We start from the raw sequence: 24,493 nt of genomic DNA, 5'->3' as shown, positions 1-24,493 counted from the left end.
GAACGCCCGCACTGTGCCGAAATAATGGCCGCGGTAAACGGGTTAATAGTAGGTTGAGAGAGGAAGGTCTTAAGTGGAAGAGAAACCTTGGAGGTTATATCTATTCACTGTTTTTATGTCTTGCTCTTTTATAATAATTTGTACTGTTGCTGGTATTTTTTAATGTGTACTTTTATGGATATTTTATATTCAAATAAAGTTATTGTTATTGTTATTGGAAGAGAAACAGAATGGTGTGGGGTCAGTAACTACTAGGCCATAAGTTATCTAAGGAGTTGCCAATGTGCTCAGTGCAGTGAGTTTCTCCACTAAGATCTCATCTTGGTCTACCTCTCTTATTGTCCCAATATTCAAGAAGGTCATTGGGGACATGCTCCAGATTGATAATCGTCCAATACCAGCCCTATTGTACGCCGACGCTGCGATCATCATGGGATGTACAATAGTAGCTCTGCAGCATCTTCTGAATGCTTTTGTTTCCTTTATGAAGGGGCTAGTTATGACGATTAATACTACCAAATCTTTCATAATGTCTTGCTGCTATAGGTCAGGCCCTTGGCCTGTTTTCAAGCTTCAGGTAATCCCTGTTATCATGTGACTAACTTCCACTTCAACTATCTGGGGGCAACCTTCAACGTCAATGGGTCCTGGTCCCCCAGATAGAGAATAGAAACAATCAGCTTGGAAGGAGTATTAATGGCGTGTTTTCCTTTGCTGCCAAATTGGGCTGAAGATCGCTCACTCAATTGTTGACCATTTATTGTGCTAAATGTGTTGGACTGACTACCTACGCCACAGGGGTGTAGGGCTCTCAGGGCCCAATTCACAGAACTAACTTAAGACAAAATCCTAAACTTACTACTTTTGGTATTCACAGAAGTTAGGATTTTGTCTTAAGACAGACTTAAGACAGACTTAAGTTAGGATTCTGTCTTAAGTCTGTTTTAAGACAAAATCCTAACTTCTGTGAATACCAAAAGTAGTAAGTTTAGGATTTTTTCTTAAGTTAGTTCTGTGAATCAGCCCCTCAGGCACTGCAGACCACTGAATATAAATGTACACGCCTCCTCTTGGGTTTACCACTGTCTACTTCCTCTTTCATCACACACAGGGAGTTAGGGCTTACACATGATGAAGATGTTTTAAGGACTCGTCCATTGTTATTGTGGTGCAGGATCTGGGTGAATGAGCCTCTCTCCCAAAACAGACTGCTAATTATGGACTGCCTGGATCTTTTATGGGCCCTGGATATTCCCTGGCTGAGGGGGGTCAGGGACTTGAAAGAGGCCCTGGGCAGGTGGGGCTTATTTGAAGAGGCCTTGCGATCCTTGCGCGAAAGGAGCACTTTGGGGAGTGTTTACGGGCCGTGGAGCCGACGGCGGAGGGGAGAGGAAAAGTGAAAGTAACTGCAGGAGGCTTGCAAGGGAGACAGGAGATGGCACAGCGCGTAACTGTACGTGGTGAATGCGCGTGTCCACAGATCCGATCCGGCCTGCAGGCAGCGCGTGCCCATCTCCTGTCTCCCTTGCAAGCCCTTGAAAGCATAGTCGACGACTATAGGTCTCACTGGCGACAGCGCTTCGCGCTGTTTCGCCAGGTGCGAAACCTAAAAATTGCACTGAGGCCATAGACTTTAATCCTGTTTCCCTTATTCATTGAATCATTTTTACTGTTGAGCTGCATTTTTATCTATGTATCTTTAACATTCTTATGACAGATGTTTTATTCTTGTAGCATTACATCAGGAACTGAAACCTTTGAGACTGTATTTTGTGTGTACTATGATATTATCCTGGGAAGTGCTGCCTCAAACTGCTACGTTTTTTTTTTACGATGTACTGTTTTTATATAGTTTTATGGTCTATCTAATATGACAGAATAAAGTTTATTTGACTTGACTTGACTTGATGAAACCCAAGCTTGACTTGGTTGAAACTGTTACAAAAGCTCCTTCTCCAGCAGGTCAGGACAAGCCCTTTCTTGACTTAGTCAAGTATTGCTTAAAATGTGTTAAAGGCTTTGCCAGCTTTATAACATTCTTGATATCCTTTCTAAAATAAGGGGTTAATTTCAAATGTTTAGATAGCTGACAGTAAACATTCACTCTTATCAAACTAGATATTTACAGGACCCTTTCACAACCTATGGCTTTTTTCCAAATTTACATGAACATTGTTATTTAAAATACAATATTTGACCCTGGCTTAGGAATGGGTATATCTTTAGGAATACCATATTGATCATAGATACAAGGAACAGAGGTTTAGGAGCAGTTGTGAGGGCTAAGAAACAATAACTGTGTTGGCTTCCACAGCACTTAAGGGAGCAGAAGGGAGGCGTTCCATGAGTGGCGTGTTGGTATTCTCACGCAATATCTATGGATTTTGGCACGTTACCAGAGTTACAATAAGTGGTAGACCTGGGAATGCGTCAAAAAGGAGAAATATCTTTATTTCTCCTGGGTTTTTCAGCTTTCTATGTGTGTTGCATTCTGTAGCACACATAGAAAGAGGAAAATGCCTCTGTTTTTGTGCAGGGAGTTGTCCCTTCCTGCACAAAAACAATCCTGTTTACAACACAGGTACTCTTGCTCCAAGGTGAAAGGGTACTTGCATTGGTGCTAAGCAGCACATTGTGCGCCTGCAATAGGAAAAGAAAGGAATGTGCCATATTATGATAAGTACGTGCTTTCCTGCCCTTTCCCAGTCACACAGAGCTGTACAGCAAGGACCTGAGATAGTGAAGAGAATACAAGATGCAAACGTTTGAGAAAGATGTTAGGCTAGGGGCTATTTTAGTGTTGCTGCTACTGACTTTTTAGGTCTCGCACCTGCCACGCAGCGAGAAGCGCTGTCGCATTGCGAGACCTATAGTCGTCAACTCTGCTTTCAAGGGCTTGCAAGGGCGACAGGAGATGAGCACGCGCAGGCTGCAACTCGGATCGGTGAACGCGCGCGTCACATGCTGTGCCCATCTCCTGTCTCCCTTGCAGGCCTCTGCACTTACTATCACTTTCCCTCCCACCTCCGATTCGAGAATGGCTCACCCACCCCACCGCCCATAGCACCCAGATCTGTCCCATCCAGAGGGGTCGCAGCTCTCCTTACCTGTGTAAGTCTCGCGTACGTCCGCGTCCTCCTGAGGATCCGGCTCCCTCTTGGTCCGCCAATAACTCTTTGCCTGCGTGCCCGTCTCTCACTCTAGCAGCCTCCAAGCGCAGGCAGCCGTGCCGCTGATGTCAGCCGCGAGCTCCGCGCGCGAGCTCATCTCGCACAGTGGGCCACTAGAGGGTGCGTGCCAGCAACAACAGCTGAAGGCAGAGCGAGCTCCCGCTGGTTTTTTAATCCAGACGACTGTGTTGACGTATGTTTATTTACAGTTCTTTACCACCTTGGAGTTGATTACTTATCTTGGACGCCCCTCGTCGCTCCCCCACACCCCTCGGTAGGAGCAGGGAGGAGTCAGAGAAGGTGTACAACCAGCATTGTTTGGCACTAACGAGGGGCAGGAGTGCCAGGATGGTTACACCGACCCCACGGCCGCGGCACACAGCTTTGCGTTCCCCCACCGCATAAATGAGACATCCCTGCTGCATAACTTGGCCGACCACTACCCTATTTCCAGTGGGCCTAATAAGGAACTACCATGAGGGTCTGAGCCGTATTGGGGCAGCAAGACATCAAGAAGGCGGGGGGACTCCTGCGAACACGGGGGCAAGGTTTAAAGTAGAAGCAATTCAAATGCAATAGAAACTCATTGTGCCGGTCCATACAGATGGTTTACAAAGGAAAACTCAAGGCAGGCATTAGAAAAGCATCCGACCCCGTCACATTCCAGCGCTTTCAAATCCAAAGCGTGCACTTCGGCGCTATAGCCTACAGCTGTTCCATCGTCGCCAAGTATGCTAGTGCATATCACGCTAATCATATATTCCGGCACTGCTTGCGACCTTTTTTCAGGGTTTGTGTCAAACCAGCAATGCAGTACGAAAAATGTACAAACGTTTTTGTTCCATGAACACAGTCCGATACTTAACAGTGTTTACCCCTCCTTTCAACATTACTACGCATTTCAGCACCAAACTTGAATTCATGTTTAGTTCTTTATAACAGCAATACTTTAATATTGTATGGGTGGGGGGTTCCATTCTGATCTATGCCGCGGAGGGGACACCAGGTATCCAGTTCTGGGCTTTTGTTTTTATCTCTGGCTACTTTTTAAAAGTATATATACCCTGTGAGTTGGCTCCTTCACCATAACCTTTAAATATAAACGTTTGTATTGGTTTAGTGGGCTTCGGCATTGGGGAAAAAGAGAGTCGCTTCCATAGTGTCAGACTAGATGTAACCGAGTGGCAGCTAAGCTCAAAGACGCATTTCGTAAGGGAAGGCTGAGCCCTTTTGATTTGCTAAGTCAAGCAAACTGAAGCGGGTGGTGTTTCTTTGTAACTGTCTTTGGGCGTGTGATTAAGTCGGCTTTCCTGACATGTTTTTGCGCAGTTAAGTGCCTTGAATGTTTTTCTCCGCGCTGTGGTGCTGGGGGCACAGGGCAGTGAGGACCTAGGCCACAGAGTGGGCCTAACTATTAGTGGTTAATAACCGACACAGACACTGACTGCTTGCTAGGGCCGAACACCACGAGCGGTCTCGCACCCGTATATTTATACCCAGGGGCTAACCCACCTCTGAGGTGCATGCGTGCGTGCGTGCGTGCGTGTAAGGACGAGCCAGGTGGCTCCTTTACTACATTCCTCCAAACTCACAGATCAATAGTCCAAGGCATTCAGTTCGCAGGCATTGTCTCTCAGTCTTTGGCTGGGAGTCGGGTTTGGCCTGAGATGGTACCTCTGGCTCCGTTGATTCTCCGTCACTCCATCACCTTGAGACTGCTCTGCTAGGCCCTGGGCCTCTCTCGGGCTGCCCTCCGTGATGTTATTCCTCCCGGGTTCAGGTCTCGGTGGGGACGTCCCCCTTCCCGCTGGCTTGTCGGCACATTGGTGTCCATCTGATCGTTACTCGCATGTTCCTCATCCTCAGATGTTTGGCTGGCTTCTTCGCGTTCTCGGGGACGGGTTGCGGATACCATGGTGCCTTGATCGTTTACGATCTCCCACACCTCGGGTTCCTAAGCGGTGTCATACTTCCAGTTGGGATGTCTGTTTTTGAGGACAACCTTGTCACCGACCACCAGGGACCTGGGTTGGGCTCTCCGAGCCCGACTGCCTTTTTCATTGTTTCGTCTTCTCCTATCTTGCGTAGCATTTTGGTCCAGTTCTGGCGAGCACCATGCCGGTACAGTCGGCACACAGTCCCTTGGCACTTTCTTAAACAGCAGATGTGCCGGGGCACACTGAGTGGTGGAGTGAGGTGTTTGCCGGTATGCGCTCAGGAACTGGGACATACATTCTTCTGCGTCTTCTCCCTTCTCAACTCCAATTTGGAGGGCACTGTTCAAGGTCCTCATGAACCTCTTGACCTCGCCGTTCGCTTGACGCCATTGCGGGGTGACTTTCCTGTGATGTATTCCTCTCGCAGTCAGATATGTTTGGAAGTCTTTTCCTTGAAAAGGTGGACCGTTTTCTGACTTAATTTCCTCGGGCAGGCCCATCATGGCGAAGATCTTTTCCATCGCTTTTCTCACGTGCACGAACGCGGTGGAGGGTACGACCACCACTACTGGAAATCGTGAGTAGGAGTCTATCACCACAAGCGTGTGGCGGCCGTCTGGGAAGGATACAAAGTCTACACTGAGTTTCGACCATGGCACTTGACAGAGGTCCTCAGTGATCACCGGATGAGGGACTGGGTCCTGACCCGCGATGGTACATGAGTGGCAGTTACTTATTTCTTCCTCTACTGCCGAGTCCATGCCGGGAAACCATACCTTGCTGCGCAGCCGTGCTTTTGTCTTTGACACCCCTTGGTGGCCTTGGTGAGCCAGGCGTACTACGTCTTTCTGGAAACTGTATGGGATCACAATTGCTGTGCCACGGAGGACTATCCCATGTGGCCCCACGCTGAGTTCACTCTGGGCCCTCCACATCTGTTGCCTTGACTGTTGTTCTGTGGCTGTGAGGGCACTGACCCCGTCTAGGAAGTGTTTCCAGTTGCGTTTTGTTAACGTTGGTAACTTATCTTCATCTGTGACCTTTCCAATGGTTTCCAGCGTGAGGGCCGCGGGGCACACCTCCTGCGACAGCATCTTCACGAACTCTTTGGCTTCTTCCATGTCCTCTATCCCTTGGTTGGTGGCAGATGAGCATGGGTGCCTCGAAAGGAAGTCCACCGGGTTGTCCTCCCCAGGGCGGTAGATGACCTCAAACCGGTAGGTCTGTAGCTGCACGGCCCACCTCTCGATGCGGGTAGGAGCGAGTCCGGCCGTCCCAGCAAACAGTGGCACCAAGGGCTTGTGATCCGTGACAACTTTGAACTCATGACTATATAAAAGTATCGGTGGAAGTGTTGGCACGCCCAATTGATCGCCAAGGCCTCATGTTTGATCTGTGCATACCTCATCTCGGTTGCAGTCAACACCCGACTGGCATATGCTGTGGGCACCCATTCATGCGCTTCCGTCTCCTGCATGAGGACAGCCCCAAGCCCAACCGGGCCTGCGTCCACAACCACCTCCGTGCATCGGTGTGGCCTGAAGTGAGCCATGACCTTCTCGTCGATCAGTGCGTCCTTGACAGCTGTGAATGCTTCATCTTCCCTCGCAGACCACGTCCACGGTTGTCCCGTCTTGGGTAGGGGTTCCGAGAGGGATGCCAAGCCGGGGATGAAACGGCCACAGTACATGGCCATCCCTAAAAAGCTTCTGACCTCCGTTGCCGACGTTGGTTTCGGCGCCGACCTGATTGCCTCTGCCTTTTCCAGGTCCACCTGGAGTCCATCCCTCGAGAATATGTACCCAAAGAATTCCACCGACTCTTTGTAAAAGGAGCACTTGGTCTGGTGTACGGTAAGGCCGTGGTCCGCCAGGCGTTGTAGGGTGTTGCTGAGGTGTACATGATGTTGTTCGAGCGTCTTAGAGAAGACTAGGATGTCGTCGCTCAGATTTATTACTCCTGACAATCCTGACAGAGTCTCTCTAATCGCGTTCTGAAAACCTCCGCAGCCGATGACACGACGAAGCTTAACCGCTTGTACCTTCGTAGGCCAACGTGCGTAGAGAACGTGGTTGTGTTGCGGCTATCCGGGTGTAGCTCGAGCTAGTGGTACCCGGCATTCAGATCCAGTTTTGAAAACCACTGAGCTCCGGTCAGGTCTGCTACGATGTCGTCCATCGTGGGCGTTAGGTGCCTCTCCCTTCTCACCGCTTTATTGGGTAGCCGCATGTCCACACATAAGCGTATGGCACCAAGCTGTTAGGGTTTCGGTGCGACCACAAGGGGCGAAACCCATGGTGTCGGGCCTGACACCTTTTCTATGACTCTTAATTCCTCGAGCTTCCTCAGCTCCTCCTCCACTTGTGCTCTCAGATGAAATGGCACTCGCCTGTGCCTCAACGCAGTTGGTCTCACTGTGTGGTCCACATGGAGTTTGAATGTCTTTTCTTTCAGGCGGCCGAGACCTTGAAATAGGGCGGGGAAGTCTTTCAGCATCGCGTCCGCGTGCAGCTCGTGTACTTGTCGTGCAAAGAATACCAGTTGGAGGTCTTCTGCTGTGTGGCAGCTGAGCAGCGTGCCCCGTCTTCCTACGGTCACATGGAATCTTGTCTTCACCTCCTGGTCATTGCAGGCGGCAACCACTTCTATCACTCCTCTCAGGGGAAGCGGGTCGTGGCTATTGTAGGTGTAGATTTTGGCCTTTGATGGCGATAGCGTCGGACATGGAGACAACTTTTCATACTGGATGCTGCCCATTACATTCACCGATGCCCCCGGGTCAATCAGAGCTTGTACCGGGGAGCCGGCTATGGTGATTTCACACATGGGGGGCGGTCTCCTCCTTGACCCTTCCCATCCGACGAATGAAACAAAAAAAATGTCGCCGTCCCCATCTTCTGGGTAAAATGCTGATTGTGCAGTGTCGCTGCAGGGTCCCGGATCTTCCAGCGACAACTGCCGCACAGCATGTGCGGGGCCCCTCATGCTCCCCGCACCTGGGGAGCATGAGGGGCTCCCCATGTGCGGGGAGCATGAGGGGCCCCTCATGCTCCCCGCACCTGGGCGTCGACCGCCGCTGCTACGGCATACTTTCGCGAAATGGTTTGGCTTCCCACAATTCGAGCATATCTTGCCTTTCGCGAAACATCTCCCTCCTGCTGGGTGGTCCATGCCACAATTTCCACACACTGCGCGTGGCGTTGTCGGGGTATTTTCTCTCTGGGCCGGTGGTCGTTGGCGGATCACGTCCACCTGTTCCTCCTTAATGACTGGGGCCTTTGCCGCCGTTCCTGGACGGTTTAGTGCAGCCTGCATCTCGTCGGCCCTGGCGTTGGAGAGCTCATGCGACCTTGCCAGATCGAGGATCTCATCTAAAGATATCCGAGCTTGCCTAATGATGAGGCGTCTGAGTTGCACTGACCTGCAGCCCTGGATGAGTTGCGCCCGTATCTCTAGTCTTTGGTCTGGCCGTTCACAGGCTGTCGCAAGTTTCCTCAGCCTAGCGTAGAAAGTGTCGATGGATTCCGATTCACCCTGGCGGGCTTGGCGTAGCTTAAACCATTCGTAGTCAGGATTTACTCTCGGGTCAAAATATCGATTTAACGCATCGACTGCCGCGTTGTAGTCATGGGCTTCCCCTCTGTCCGGCAGCGTTTCAAATAGCTCGTAGAGTTCGTCACCTCCATAGCACATCAGCAGTGAGCGTTTCACTCTCCCATCCGTCTCTCTGACTCCTGTAAAGTAGTGGCCGAGTCTTCCTATCCATAAGCGCCATCTTGCCGCCGCCGTGAACGGGTCCGAGAGTTCGCTGAACGGTGGGAGGGGCGCCGCGAGACCATGGCCGGGAGGGGCCGGTGTGGCGGCTGCCGCTGGGTCTGCCGCGTTTGCGCCGACTAGAGGCTGTACAGCACCCTGAGGTCCAGCTTGTTGTGGGGCCTGCTGTACAACTGGCACGGCTGCGGTGCCTGCGTTGCCCGCTGGTTGCAGGCTCATGCTGTGTGGGCACGTGGCAGAAGTCTGCTGCGTCGAGATGCGCCTTACTGTGGTGAGGGTAGGTGGGGCTTCTCTGCGGCGTATCCGCGCTGTGGTTGGCGCAGTGTGGCGCGGTTCCTGGGGCCTTCCAGCAACGTGCAGCGCCAGTCGTGAGGATGGCGTGTGTAGGCAGCCAGGGCTGGTGGTGCCAGTGATTGCCCACTGTGTGCGCCGCTGAGCACATGCTAGGCCAGTGTGGTGTGTCCTGCAGTGTAACAGGCTCTGGGCCTTGATGTGTATCGGGCTCTGAGGCTTCACTACGAGGTGGGGCACTAGGCAGTGAGCGCTGCTGGCACGTTGCCACCACTTTTCCTGGCGGGGCCTGAATAGAGTGTACCCCCGTGTGGGGGCCGGCAGCTGGTGGGCACTTGCTCCTCCACCTTTTCCCCAGTGTTCGAGCTGTAAATCGTGGGAGCCGATCTCTCCCCCCTCCCCCCCCTGATGCGCACAGGGCCCAGTTTGTGCCTGCCTGACACGGGGGAGGCGCGGAGGCGGTATTAGTCCCCCCGATGCACCCGGGTCACCCTCCGGTCACGGGCCCGCGCTGCGCAAGCAGCACGCTCGCTCAGGGGTGCAGCTGCGCGATGTTGCGCTCCCGGGGCTACGGGGCTGGTGGGGCCGCTTCCGCATGGGCCACGATCTTCGTCGACAGAGGCGCGAGGGCTCACCTTGGGGCCATGGCCTGGCGCACGTCTTCTGCCGGGTCACTCGGCTGTCACTCTGCTGCCCGCAGGACGAGTGAGCGACAGGGCAGCGGGGTACACACCCGCACTTGCCGGCCTCAGGCCAAGGGCTCAAGCGCGACAGGCGCGAGCCCTCCAGGCAGAAGGCGGATGAGGCGATGTGTTTGCGCAGAGGCGAGGCGTGGGATAGGACCCGCCTCATTGCCAGTGTGGTGCCGGGGGGCACAGGGGCAGTGAGGACCTAGGCCGCAGAGTGGGGCCTAACTATTAGTGGTTAATAACCGACACAGACACTGACTGCTTGCTAGGGCCGAAGACCACGAGCGGTCTTGCGCCCGTTTATTTATACCCAGGGGCTAACCCGCCCCTGAGGTGCATGCGTGCGTGCGTGCGTGTAAGGACGGGCGGCTCCGTTACTACATCTACTGTGAAAAAATTATTACTCGTTTTCGGGAGAATGATTGCTCCTCAAAAGCCTGGGGGATTGGGCATTGTTGCTGTGGCGTTCATCAAAATCCACCCATGCTTAGCGCCAGAACACTGATGAAAAAAACTATCGACTTGACTAATGCCCTTTCTAAGCAAAAATGACCCTCAGCCAATACCAAGCTGAATGTCTAACAGTCTGTTTAATCGGCAGCCGCCTCTGATCATCCCTTCATGCAGTATGCTAACTGTACTTGTCAAAGTATTGCAGCTCTGACACTGAGATTTCTTCGTCTCCCTAAGGGCCTTGGCCGCTTCCCTCCCTTGTGTTTTGGGCCAGCTGGTTTGAACATGCCAGTCTGAAATGGATTGATGAGAATGATGTGTCCGTGAACCTCACACATGCAGGCTAGAGTGGGCGACTTGGAGCTGGGGAACCAGGTTGAGTCTGGCAAGAGGCTCACTCATCCTGTGATCCTGGGCAAACCTCTTAATATTCCCGGGCCTAAAAATGAATGTGTCTGTCTGTAATGCAACTGGTGCGCATATAAAACGTTTTGATGCCTTCGGGTCAGGTTTGCGCTATTTAAAACTGCAAAGAAAAGAGGAGGAGGTAGTTTTGTGGATTTGATTTCAAACCCTCCTCGTTCCACAGCCCCACTGTCGTGGGTATTGTGATATGGAGAGACTGGTACGGAATCAGTCTGCCACGAAAGAGGAGACCGATAAGCAGAACGGCAGACGAGGCCAGAGAGTACTGACCCAAGCCTATGCCCTGCTTCTGCAGAATGATCGCAGAAGGCAGCTGAGAGGGTTCGGGCAGCAGCAGCACAGATCTGAGTAGATTCTGTTCAGCTACCTCAAGAGGAGCTGCCTCAAATATCAGAAGCAAATGCGCCAGTCCCTGACCTGAAAGAGACTGTTACCTCAAGAGGAAATGCAGCATATTTCGGGAGTTTGTCCTTAAGACTGCAGGCTGAAGAATCAATGCCCCATATCTCCCTTGAGCATACAAAAAAAGAAACTCCTACGACAAGACGAAAATGTCTCAGGAGAAAATGGTCCTCATGGGCGAGCCGAGCCATCTTCAGTCCGTGGCCAAGCTGACTTCAAGAAACCGAGGCAGGCATGCTGCCGTGTTGTCCTCACTTGCGAACCTTACATCCTCATGAGAGGCGGTAGTGCCGGGAAATACGTCATTGGAAGGAGAGCAGAGAACACTGCAATCTCTCAGCCAGCGAACTCTTTGATTGGGTGGCGCTGGCGCACCCCCGCTGTGAGCTCAGCACAAACGGCTAGCCGTGTCAGATGCATAATATAAGGACATTCACCGTTTGATACAAACCACGATACACTGAATTATCCCTTGGCGTTTGAATAACGTGTGCTATTCATTCCCGGACAGATCGCTTTTGGACTAGCCTGTTCCTGATGGGGCAAGGGCCCAGGCTCATCTGCATATGTCTGGTTCTGATCTCTGTGGCGTTTTTTGAAAAAAGCCATGGCCTACCATGCCTGCCAAGACTAGTTTAAAGTTGCCCTGTTCTTCTTTTCCAGGAACGCCTTCATAGTCACAAAGAGCCGTGGAGGCCATTACATATAATGGTAAAAGTGAAGTGACTTAGTTGAAAATCCAGAACCGATTGAAATTCACCCTCATGAAATGGGGCCGGTTAACTGTGCCCACTTCACATAGAACGTAACCTGTTAGCATGACTCTTCCTCGGGTATCCAATGAGATAGCTCAGTGAGTCAAATACTTCTTGATATTGCTCGTCATTCTCACCTCTCAGAAGTTTACAGCTCTCAGCAATAACCGGCCTACAGCCCCATGCAGGCTGATGACACCTGCAAAAGAGGGAAACCGCCCCTTTATATTAGCCACGAACACCAGGCTGTTCATGGTATTTAATGGCTTTAACTGGCGTCCTAAATAACCTACAACGGCTTCTAGGCCACGTGGCTTTTCACTTGCGCTTCAACTTTCGAGCCCACGCATCCTTCCGTTGTGATGGAACTGTGCACTAATTGGAATCAGATGTTTCCTCTGACCTTTCCTCTGACCCCCTTCAGCACCTTAAATGACCTGCAATCATCAGGAGGTGAAAGCGAATGGAGGCAGCCCTGTGGGCACTGAGGGGTCCTTTCTTGTCAGCCAGTGTACCGTGGCCCTACGAGGACACCCTTACGTCAACAGATAGCGATGTGCAATAAATCTCGCCCCTTACCCTCCCACCACACTGCTGGGTCCCACCAGAGAGAGTGCTTGCAAGAAAGGGAACCGGGGGCTTACAAGATCACCCGTAAAGACCGCACCAATCATACAGGTGGAGGCATCGCCATCATCCATAAGAACACCATCAAAATCACGACCAGCTCCGATGATAATCTTGCAACCCCCGAACATCTCCACTTTCAGATCCACACCGACCCTAGGACCACACCTAGAGGCACCCTCATATACAGGCCTCCTGGTACCCGCAGTCAATTCAGCGACGACATAACAGACTTCGTCAGCCCACATGCCCTCGCTTCCGAGAACTACATTCTTTTAGGAGACTTCAACTACCACCTTGAAAACAAACACGACATCAACACCACCACTCTTCTGGACAACCTGACCAATCTCGGACTCAATCAACTTGTTGACATCCCCACCCATGTAGCCGGACACACGCTCGACCCTATCTTCACTTCCAGCAAGCACATCTCCTTCGATCGCACCACAGCTCTCCACTGGACGGACCACAGCTGTGTTCACTTCAGCTACAAAACCACCCTGACCCACAAGCCCCCAAAACCTATTCCTCGGAGAAACTGGAACAAAATCACCTCCGAACAACTCCTCACATCACTCAACCAAAAGCCTCCCACCCTCTCATTGGACCCAAACCAAGCGGCCACCAATCTCAAGCAATGGATCACCCACAGTGCTAATGAATTGGCACCCCTGAAAAAACACCAGATCAAATCAGCCAGCAAAAAGGCTCCCTGGTTCAATGATGACCTTAAAAAATCCAAGAAGCTTTGCCGCACCCTGGAGAAAACATGGAGAAAAAACCCAACCACCGACAACATGTCCACCCTCAAGGCAGCCACCCGCAAACACCACCAACTGATTCGATCCGCCAAGAAATCAGCATTCAAGGATCGTCTCGACAACAACACTCACAACAGCAAGGAACTTTTCAACATCGTCAAAGAATTCACCAACCCCACCGCTGCATCCAACGACATCACTCCCTCCCAAGACCTCTACAATGCGTTATCCTCCTTCTTCTACAACAAAATTGCCGACATCCACAACAGCTTTGAGAATACTCCCAGCGTTCAACCCTCCCCACCCCTCTCAGATCCTACTCCGCCAACTAACAACCTTACCGCCTGGAACCCAATCACCACTGAAGACACCATCCGCCTAATGAACTCCATCCACTCTGACTCGCCAACCGACCCCTGTCCCCACCACATCTTCAACAAAGCAGACTCCATCATTGCACACCATCTCCGTGATGTCATCAACTGCTCGTTCAACTCTGTCACCTTTCCAGAAAGCTGGAAACATGCAGAATTCAGCGCCCTCCTGAAGAAACCCACTGCAGACCCCTCTGAACTTAAAAACTACCGACCCATATCCCCCTCCCATTCCCGGCCAAAGTCATTGAGAAAGCCGTCAACAAACAACTTGCCGCCTTCCTTGAATCCAACAAATCCCTCGATCCATCTCAATCCGGGTTTCAAGCCAAACACAGCACCAAAACCGCCCTCATTGCAGCGACTGACGACATCCGAACACTACTGGACAACGGTGAAACAGTGGCCCTCATTCTACTCGACCTCTCCGCCGCCTTCGACACAGTCTGCCACAGCACCCTTATACAACGCCTCAGCAACATCGGAATACAAGGAAAAGCCTTGGACTGGATCACCTCATTCCTCGCTGGGAGAACTCAAAGAGTCCGACTCCCCCCATTCAACTCTGAAGCCACTGAAGTCATCTGTGGCGTACCACAAGGATCTTCACTCAGTCCCACCCTCTTCAACGTTTATATGAGCCCTCTATCCTATTTGAAAAAAGAAAACAAAAATAAAAGGCATTGTCATTTGCAATGCCAATAGCTCAAACTTGCGTCAATGAGAGACCTATTGCATTATAAATGTTTGTTCATTATCCTTATCAATCAGACTGCATAGAGGAGTCCCTCAGAATTATTGTCTATGGCCAGGGAGTGTTTTGTAGGAGAGATCTTGCATTGGTGGCTATTTGGGGCTGCATTTTGGGGGGTAGCCATAGGGTGTTCTACCAATAATTTAATCATAAATTCGGCCGGTCTGAGCGGGGTGACACTTTCCTTTTAATACAAAGATGAGGTCTGGATATGTTGCTTTTGAAATGTATCATTTGATTGATATATAATTGTCCTTCTAAGGTGTCTTGGAAGTAGAATTGTGCTATGGGGAAGTTGGTGTGATGCTTGTTCTTAGGGAGGACATCTGAGAATGTTATAGATTGGATTTCATTCTGATATATATCAACTCTTATGCACACTAGGTTTATTTGTCTTTGTAGGTAACAAATTGCAACCCTGTATAGGATATCATTATTTGTAGCTTTGAGATTGTTTACAAGGACAAGGTTTGGAAAATAACTCTTTCTAGAGCATTTCCATCTAAAAGTATTTTCATATTCCTCCATGCTGCCTCTTGCAGCATACATATCTTCTTCCTTCCTCTTTATGTCTCTGCTCAGCTTTAAATAGCATCCCCAGGGCAGTTCATTAGTAGTTTGGTGGTGAAGGCATTTTAGGTGCTGTTGGTAGTCTTTGCACATGTAGCTCTTCATAGTATGGCAGACCTTCTGGTGTAGATAATGCTGTGTATGGCGATGTCATTCCTGCAGGCTGTCCCACGGTGTTCCCAAAAGGCGCTGGGTAGTTGTGCTGCACCACAAGTCCTGGCTGCCAAAACAAGACATTGTAATCAATGTATATTCATATTGTTAGTGCCATCATTAGCAGCATTACACAGTCATCAACTCGTTAGGGTCGTGGCCCCAACACCAAAATGCTTTGCATAGCCACCATGTACTGCAATGAATTCTCAAAAATTGATCTTGAATTCTTAAATCCATGTCCAGTTGTACAGTGTACAATTTAGGAATGTTGAAAGGACTCTGCATGGTTGTAATTTGGAATTCACAACCATATTCAAGGAATAATTCAGGAGTCTGCTGCTACTATTGCACATTTGCAGGAGTACTGTGGAATTATTTGGGAATTGCTGATATTTGTATTTATTTACACACTTTCAAAGGGTTTACATATGCAGATGTAGATTACAAATATCTTTAAGATTCAGCTTTAAGTATTCCTTCACCCCTGCCCAGTCTCTCACAAAATCCAACACAATTCCCACTTCCTCTGCTGGCAGAGAGGAGAAGAATGCTTGGAGGTAGTCAGTGGAACCAGGCAGAGAGGAGAGCTCGACCCAAACACCCTTAACTTGAATTTGCCATTGGGCGAATCATCAGTGGCGGAGCATAGGGAGGATTGAGTACTCACCCATTCTCTTGAAGACCTGGACAGCTTACAGTTTTGCTAGGCTGGTGGAGGCAGGAGAGTAACTCAGCTGAAAGTATTTTCCGCAAACATTTAGGTCTAGCACTAGCCGAGAGCTTTTGATTTTAGTGAAATTTAATATAACAAACACATAGACAAGATGCTGAACAGCGCTAAACATAGCACAACACACTAAAGCAACAACATCAAAATCTCAACCTACTGCTTCAGCAACACAACAAACAACAAAAAGAGCACAACACAAAAAACATAATACAAAATTCATCAAAATAATTCTTCAACACAGGAAATCAACATGTAAACACAATACAACATTCAAACAGAAGTCACCAACACCAAACAGCAACACAAGAACACAACACATCAACACAACGATATGGAGACCAACAAATAAATAAACAGAAACACCTAACAGTGCACAAAATCTAAACAACACACTAAAATTCCAACAAAATACAACAACACAACCAAACTGCTGTGTTAAGGTATTGTGTTACACTCCATTAATGTATTGCTCTTTTTGTTGAATCATGTTTTGTTGTTTTTTGTGCATTTTGAGTCGTGTTTTCACACCAGGAAATGCAAGCAATCATTGGCTGTCATGACTCACACTATTTAATTCTGAGCCTGCAAGGGCTTTCTAGGAGAGGCATCAGTGGTGTGGTATGCAACTTCAGAGAAATTTTAAAGCATAGGCAAAGAGGGTAATTGCCCATTGCCCTCAACTACTAAGGAGGACCTGTGAAGGTAAACTATGTCACTTATTTCTCCATGACAACCTCTTTCACTCTCTCCACCTTGGTTTACCTCTGACGCTGATCTCTCTCTACACAGTGCCATCTTAAGGATTTTGGGGCACTGGCAAGACAGGTTTCAACTGTTTTTGTGTGATCCTGTTTCTCAAGTTGGAACATATATTCAGCATCGTTTGTCATCATGCAAACTTAAAATAGTGGGAAATGTGCAATAAAATTCAGTCGTATTGCGCAGGACCCCCAAAATAATTAAGATGTTCAGATTTACAAACATATGATGGATCCTTAAAGTGATTGCACAAGTGGGAGGATGCTCTGTGGTGTTTGGACAAAATATTGAGTTTTAAATATTAGGAGAGAGATAAACCAGAAAAAAATGTATTGTGATACAAAAATATCATGATGCAAAAATATTGTTGGCAAGAATATCATTATATTAGGTAAGTAATATCGTTGTTATGAATTTCGTTTTATTAAATAGTGTTTTCAACAATGTAGTTGTAAAAAAATCGTTTTCAAATGATTTTGATATGTTTTAGTTCATATATTAATTTTATGTGTTGTATTGTTTGCATAATTGTTATTACGTTTTTAAAATATAGTTTGCAATTTTAAGGGATTTCGATTTTTCAATTCAATTGCAAATAGTATTTACAGCTTTGTAGAGGATTTTGTAGGGGATAGGGTGAGAAGTTAATTAAGTAATAATTAAATATTTATTAATTAATACTTGTTAAGTATGTTTGTGATTGATATTAATTATGTACATTATGCAATACTGATTTATATTAGTTTTATTTTAGGTGCAGGGTGCTAGGTTTGTAAGGATATTGGGTGGGACATTAATTAAGAAATACATTAATTATAAACAGTTATTCATTTATATGAATATATTAATATTGTATTCATTATATGCATTGTGTAATTTATTTATTTATTTATTTATATAGCGCCTGAATCGACCCCTGAAGGGGTATCTCTGCGCTTCGGACGGGAGCATGAGTGTAGTGCTACTACAGCTGAATCAGAGACAAAAAAGAATGGTCTTGAGCAACTTCCCAAATTTTAGGTGGTCAGGACATTGGGTGAAGTGCAGGGGGAGCTCGTTCCAGTAGCAGGGGCTAAGATGGGAAATGACCTTTCCCCTAGTCATGCCCTCCTAACTCGGGGAACCTCAAGGAGATGGTTGGTGCTCGAGCGGAGAGACCTGGAAGGAAGGTAGGGTGTAAATTTGCCCGAGAGATGGGTGGGACCAAGATTGAATGGCGCCTTATGGATGGTACAGCAACATTTTAATTTTACCCGTTGGCGTATTGGAAGCCAGTGAAGCTGCATGAGAAAAGGGCGGGAAGCAGTCCTAGGGGGTGCGTTAAGGACTAGTCACGCCTACGTATTCTGGACTACCTGCAGTCTGCTGAGCAAAGTCTCATTAGCAGAGATCAGCAGACCGTTGCAGTAGTCCAGACGGCTTAATATAAGTGCCTGAGTCAGAGTCTTCCGAGTTAAATGTTTATATATTTTAGTTATAGTTTAGGTACAGACTGCTGGAGTTGTAGGGATATAGGTTGGAAAGCTAATTAATAGTGAACAATTAATGTATTATTAATTATTTCATTGATTATTAATTATGTACATTACCTAACACTGATTTATTTTAGTTATATTATAGTTGCCAGTTGCTAGGTTTGTAGGTGTATAGGATGGGAACTAAATTAAGTAATATTTATTTAACTATTACTTTTTCATGTAAAGTTAATTATTTAATTGAGTAATCATTATGTATATTGTATAATAATTATATATTTTAGCGATAATTTAGATGTGGCCTGCTGGGTTTGTAGAGGTATAGGGTGATAAATGTAAAAAGTATAAATAATTCACACTGGATTGTTAATTATTTAATTGATTAATAATTATGTAAATTGTGTGTGATACATATTTATTTTAGTTCTATTTTAGGTGTGGGCTGCTAGGTTTGTAGAGGTATAGAGTGGAAAGATTGGAAGTAATAATACTATTACAATTATTTTTAAGTTTTTAATTGATAATAATTAACAAAATGTTTATTAATTAGGTAAATTGCTTACTTTGTTTTAATATATATATTTATATATTACCTACTGGCGATAGCCAGTAGGTATATATAGTTAGGATTTTTTCTCTATGGAACTTTTGAAAATTCTATGCCTAATAACTTTGGCGTTTGTGGACGGAATTGGCTGAAATTTTCAGGAAAATGGCACATTTTGTTTCTGAGCAGCTCCTGGAAATTTGGGGGGGGTTCGTCAAGGGGGGGCTGAGAAAAAAGGGGGGTCCCAAAACACGTTTTTCCCATGTTAATTTCCATAGGGCGGTTGGCCTCACTTTTAGCCCGAACGGCTGAATGGATTTCCACGAAACTTGGCAAAATTGTAGGGACTGTTAGCCCGATGTGCCTTTGCTAGGTCTCAATATATGTGCTTCAGTGGATTTTGAGAAATTAACGTTTAAAACAAGATATATATCTGTAACAGCGCTCCGGGCAGCGCTCCGGTTCGCGAACTTTTCGCGTATCGGAACTTTGCGAAGCGAAGCTGATTGGCTCTCCGGTGTCTGTCAACATTCTAAACAGTCCGGAGCGGCCGCCATCTTGTCTCTCGGTAGGATCGAGAGACAAGAGGAGGCCAAAACAAAGGGGGAAATGAAGGAAAGGGGGCAAGGTAGACCCCTTCTGACCCCCTAGGATTGATGAGGGGGATATTATAGAGCCACGCCGGGCCCCAAAAAAAAAAAAAAAAAATTCCGATTTTTTTCGCCGTAGAGACGCGTCTTGGTTCGCGAACCGGGCAGCTAACCGGGCAGCTAACCAGGAAGCTAACCGGCAGTGTAACCCAAAAAAAAAAAAAAAATCCGATTTTTTTCGCCGTAGAGACGCGTCTTGGTACGCGAACCGGGCAGCTAACCGGGCAGCTAACCGGGAAGCTAACCGGCAGTGTAACCCAAAAAAAAAAAAAAAAAAATCCGATTTTTTCGCCGTAGAGACGCGTCTTGGTACGCGAACCGGGCAGCTAACCGGGCAGCTAACCGGGAAGCTAACCGGCAGTGTAACGGGAGTCGGAGGAGTAGCTGATTGGCTGTCAATATTGTAAACAGTCCGGAGCGGCCGCCATCTTGTCTCTCGGTAGGATCGAGAGACAAGAGGAGGCCAAAACAAAGGGGGAAATGAAGGAAAGAGGGCAAGGTAGACCCCTTCTGACCCCCTAGGATTGATGAGGGGGATATTATAGAGCCACGCCGGGCCCAAAAAAAAAAAAAAAAAATTCCGATTTTTTCGCCGTAGAGACGCGTCTTGGTACGCGAACCAGGCAGCTAACCGGGCAGCTAACCGGGAAGCTAACCGGCAGTGTAACCCAAAAAAAAAAAAAAATCCGATTTTTTCGCCGTAGAGACGCGTCTTTGTACGCGAACCGGGCAGCTAACCGGGCAGCTAACCGGGAAGCTAACCGGCAGTGTAACGGGAGTCTGAGGAGTAGCTGATTGGCTGTCAATATTGTAAACAGTCCGGAGCGGCCGCCATCTTGTCTCTCGGTAGGATCGAGAGACAAGAGGAGGCCAAAACAAAGGGGGAAATGAAGGAAAGAGGGCAAGGTAGACTCCTTCAGACCCCCTAGGATTGATGAGGGGGATATTATAAAGCCACGCGGGGCCAAAAAAAAAACAAAAAAAAAAATCCGATTTTTTCGCCGTAGAGACGCGTCTTGGTACGCGAACTGGGCAGCTAACCGGGCAGCTAACCGGGAAGCTAACCGGCAGTGTAACGGGAGTCTGAGGAGAAGCTGATTGGCTGTTATCATTGTAAACAGTCTGGAGCGGCCGCCATCTTGTCTCTCTGTGGGATCGAGAGACAAGAGGTGGAAAAAAAAAAGGTGTAAATGAATGAAAGGGGTAAGGCAGACCCCTCCTGAACCCCTAGGATTGATGAGGGGGCTATTAAAGTTCCCTGGGGGGTGAAAAAAAAAAAATTGCGATTTTTCGCGGTAAAGGTGCTTCCTGGTACGTTAACCGGGCAGCTAACCGGCAGCGTAACGGGAGTCCGACATATTGTGTTTTTTGAACGTTTGTGATATGTGCACGAGTGGATTTTGTCTAATTAAGGTTAAAAATATATATATATATCTTTAAGCGTGTTCTGGCGCGCTTACGTTTTGGGTTTGGTTTGCGCTGCAGAGACGATACGTCACGGTTATGCGATGCATCATGAGGCGTCTCACGGGCTACGTGATACGTCACTTAATAAAGAATATATTTTACAGCTATAGATATTAGCTTTTAAAAAACCAATGAAATTCACAGAAAAAACCATAGGTTATAGACCATATATAGTTAGGAATTTGCATTTACAAAACCTTGAAAATTCACTGAAAAAACCATAGGTTATAGACTATATATAGTTAGGGATTAGCATTTAAAAAACCTTATTTTATTTGCACAAAACCATTGAAATTCCATATATAGTTAGTTGCACTAACTATATATCGCGGACCCGCAATCCACTGCTAATGATGTCACATATTACATCATTCATGACATGGTCAGTGACATCACTGATGACATCACTGATGACATCTCAAATGACATCACTGATGACATCACTGATGACAACACCCAGTGACTGTATGTTTCTGTAAAGTTAAAATATGTCTTACATATTGAAGAATGAGTGGATGTATAAGTGTCTGGATGAAGGATTTAGTAGGTGCATGACTGACTGTATGAGAGAATGATTAAATGTGTCTCACTGAGTGCATGGGTTAGTGATTAAAGTGTCTTAATTTGGCAATCATTATTTATGTTCTTCTGTAAACTGCTGCATGTTTAAATCAGTAGCTATATCAGTAACTATATGGGTTATTCAATGGTTGCCCAAGTATTTGTATGGGAGACTGAGTATGTGTGTGGGTGGCTGGGAGGTGTATAACTCTGTGCATAGATGTGTGAGCAGTTGATTCCCTAGGTGTATGGGTTCAAAAGTGCATGTAGAAACAGCTGTATGGACAGTTGACTGTGTGCATGAGTATATTGGTGAGTGAATGGATATCTCAGTTCTACATGTCAAAGTAAGTACATATGTAAAACACACTCCATGTGAGAGTTGACATATATAAATAACTGAACATAAGAGCCAGTGAATGTGAGAGTGGCTGTATGAATCATTGTGAACTTGTATCAAGGATTGTATAAGAGAGTAAATATGTGTTAGTATATGTTTGAATAAGTAAGGTGTGTATAACTGTATAGTTAAGGAAATGGAGATGTGATTGATTCTTTGCATGACTGACTAGGTGTGTGAGTAACTCCATGGATGTGTGACAGTCTGTGAATGCCTGTTTACACTGAGTGTATCTAAGGTTATATTAGAGTCTGAAGATGTATTATCACATAAATGATATCATCAGTGATGTAATCAGTAATGTCAAATGAGATGTCAGTGATGTCATCAGTGATGTCATTTGAGATGTCATCAGTGATGTCATCAGTGATGTCATTTGAGATGTCATCAGTGATGTCATCAGTGATGTCACTGACCATGTCATGAATGATGTAATATGTGGCATCATTAGCAGTGGATTGCGGGTCCGCGATATATAGTTAGTGCAACTAACTATATATGGAATTTCAATGGTTTTGTGCAAATAAAATAAGGTTTTTTAAATGCTAATCCCTAACTATATATGGTCTATAACCTATGGTTTTTTCAGTGAATATATATATATATATATTTTAAAAAAGTGAATTAATATTGTTTATTGTTAGATGTTTATATTTTTTCTAAATTAACAGGATTATTCAGATATGTAACGTGTTAGAGGTGAAGTACTTTCCCTACTGTTGCACAGACTGGAGTGTCAATAGTAAATGTAATCCCTTCGAAGTCCAACACTTTCCCAACTCTTGTATAGCTTGGAGTGAGAATAGTAACTCTACCCCCTCTGGCGTCCAATGCTGTCCGTACTGTGGCATAGACTGGAGTGGGAATAGTAAATTTAATCCCTCCAAAGACCAACAGTTTGCCTTCTCCTGCACAGACTGGAGTGGGAATTGTAAATCTTACTCCTCTAAAGTCCAAAGCTTTCCCTACTGTTAAACAGACTGGAATGGGAATAGTAAATGTAACCCTTCCCTACTGTTAAACAGACTGGAATGGGAATAGTAAATTTAACCCCTCCGAAGTCAACACTTTCCCTACTGTAGCACTGACTGGAGTGGGAATAGTAAATATTACCCCTCCAAAGTATAACGCTTACTTACTATTAGACAGACTGAAATGAGAACAGTAAATCTTCACCCCTCCGAAGTCTAAAGCCTACGGAAACACCCTCTACGCCGGTACCACCGCAAAACTCCAGAAAAAACTCCAACGCATCCAGAACGCTTCAGCCAGGCTCATATTAGACATCCCGCGTAAAGAACACATCTCTGGTCACCTGAAAAACCTCCACTGGCTCCCCGTCAATAAGAGGATTACTTTCCGGCTCCTAACCCACGCACACAAAGCACTCTACGAAATCGGACCCGAATGCCTCAACACACGACTGTCCTTCTACACCCCCTCCCGCCAATTACGATCCTCCAACCAAGCCCTTGCCACTGTACCGCGCATCATCAAAACAACCATGGGAGGTAGATCCTTCTCCTACCTGGCAGCTAAAACCTGGAACTCACTTCCCACTCACCTTCGCCTTACTCAGAACCACCTAGCATTCAGAAAGCAACTTAAAACGTGGATATTTGACAAGTAATTCCCCACCCTTCTTCAAGCGCCTTGAGACCCTCTGGGTATGTAACGCGCTATATAAATTTATTGACTTGACTTGACTCCCAAATTGTTGCACAGACTGGAATGGGAATAGTAAATCTCACCCCTCCAAAGTACAACACTTTACCTACTAGTACGTTGTTTGGAGTGGCAATAGTAAATCTAACCTCTCCGAAGTGCAACACTTTCCCTAGTGTTGTGCTGTTTGGCATGGAACTAGTAAATTAAACCCTTTCCAAGTCCAATACTTTCCCTACTCTTGCACTAATTGAATGGCAATAGTAAATCCTACCCCTCTGATGTCCAATGCCTTTCCTACCGTTGACAGAATATGGGAATAATAAATCTTATCCCTCCGAAGTCGAACCCTTTCCCTACTGTTGCTTGAACTGGAGTGAGAATAGTAAATTTAACCCCTCCAGAATCAAACTGTTTCCCTTCTATTGCGTAGAATGGAGTGGGAAGAGTGGGAAGAGTACATCTTATAAGGAGAATAGCGTGCGCACACCTTCCCTTTCTTTTTTGTTCATAATCAACTATTTTAGAATCGGTGTTTGCGTGCAGAACAGAGCTGTGTTTGTCCCAGCACAGTCATCTTCAAGTGGTTAGAGGAGGGTTCGCGGGTTGCGTTCCTGTCTGTTGCACTGCGTCAATGAGGAGACATTCCTCGCTAGAAGAGTCCACTAATCATATTTCATCCTATTAACCCTTTCGATGCTGATGACGAGCTCAGCTCGTCATGATGCACAGTTGAGCTGTGCTGATGACGAGCTGAGCTCGTCATGAGTGCAGCCTAAGTGCAGTTTCCAGCACAGGGGGGGAAAACACCTAGCAGCCAAGGTGTTAATCCATTTTTATCCATAAGCTTTACGTCGTTTTCATACTTCATGTATTTAAAAAGTAAATCACTCCAGAGGCAGCCAGGTGAAACTTGGATGTGTTTATTTTGCATATTCAAATGTCTTATGCTGCCGAAGCTTTTCCACAGACATGTGCTTTCTACATCCTGTTGAACAACCAGTATTAAAAACCCAATGCATTTCGAACTTTTTAGTTCTTCCTCAGGGGTACTGGAAAAAATAGATAAAGGACCATTTAAACAGATATTCGAAAAA

General features: G+C 46.9%; 1 protein-coding gene across 1 annotated transcript in view; it reads right to left on the bottom strand.

Moving 5' to 3' along the window:
• Positions 1-14,785: 14,785 nt before the first annotated feature.
• LOC147659275 (membrane-spanning 4-domains subfamily A member 4A-like) overlaps positions 14,786-24,493 on the bottom strand; it is a 274,825-nt gene continuing 265,117 nt past the window's right edge. Inside the window, exon 7 of the mRNA XM_086951841.1 lies at positions 14,786-15,206. Within this exon, the coding sequence (XP_086807967.1) occupies positions 15,027-15,206 (180 nt within the window). The 3' untranslated portion in view covers positions 14,786-15,026. The remainder of the gene's footprint in view (positions 15,207-24,493) is intronic.

This window comes from Lissotriton vulgaris, unplaced genomic scaffold (assembly GCF_964263255.1).
Source record: "Lissotriton vulgaris unplaced genomic scaffold, aLisVul1.2 SCAFFOLD_435, whole genome shotgun sequence".
NCBI lineage: Eukaryota > Metazoa > Chordata > Amphibia > Caudata > Salamandridae > Lissotriton > Lissotriton vulgaris.
This window is presented reverse-complemented; position numbering and strand designations above follow the sequence as displayed.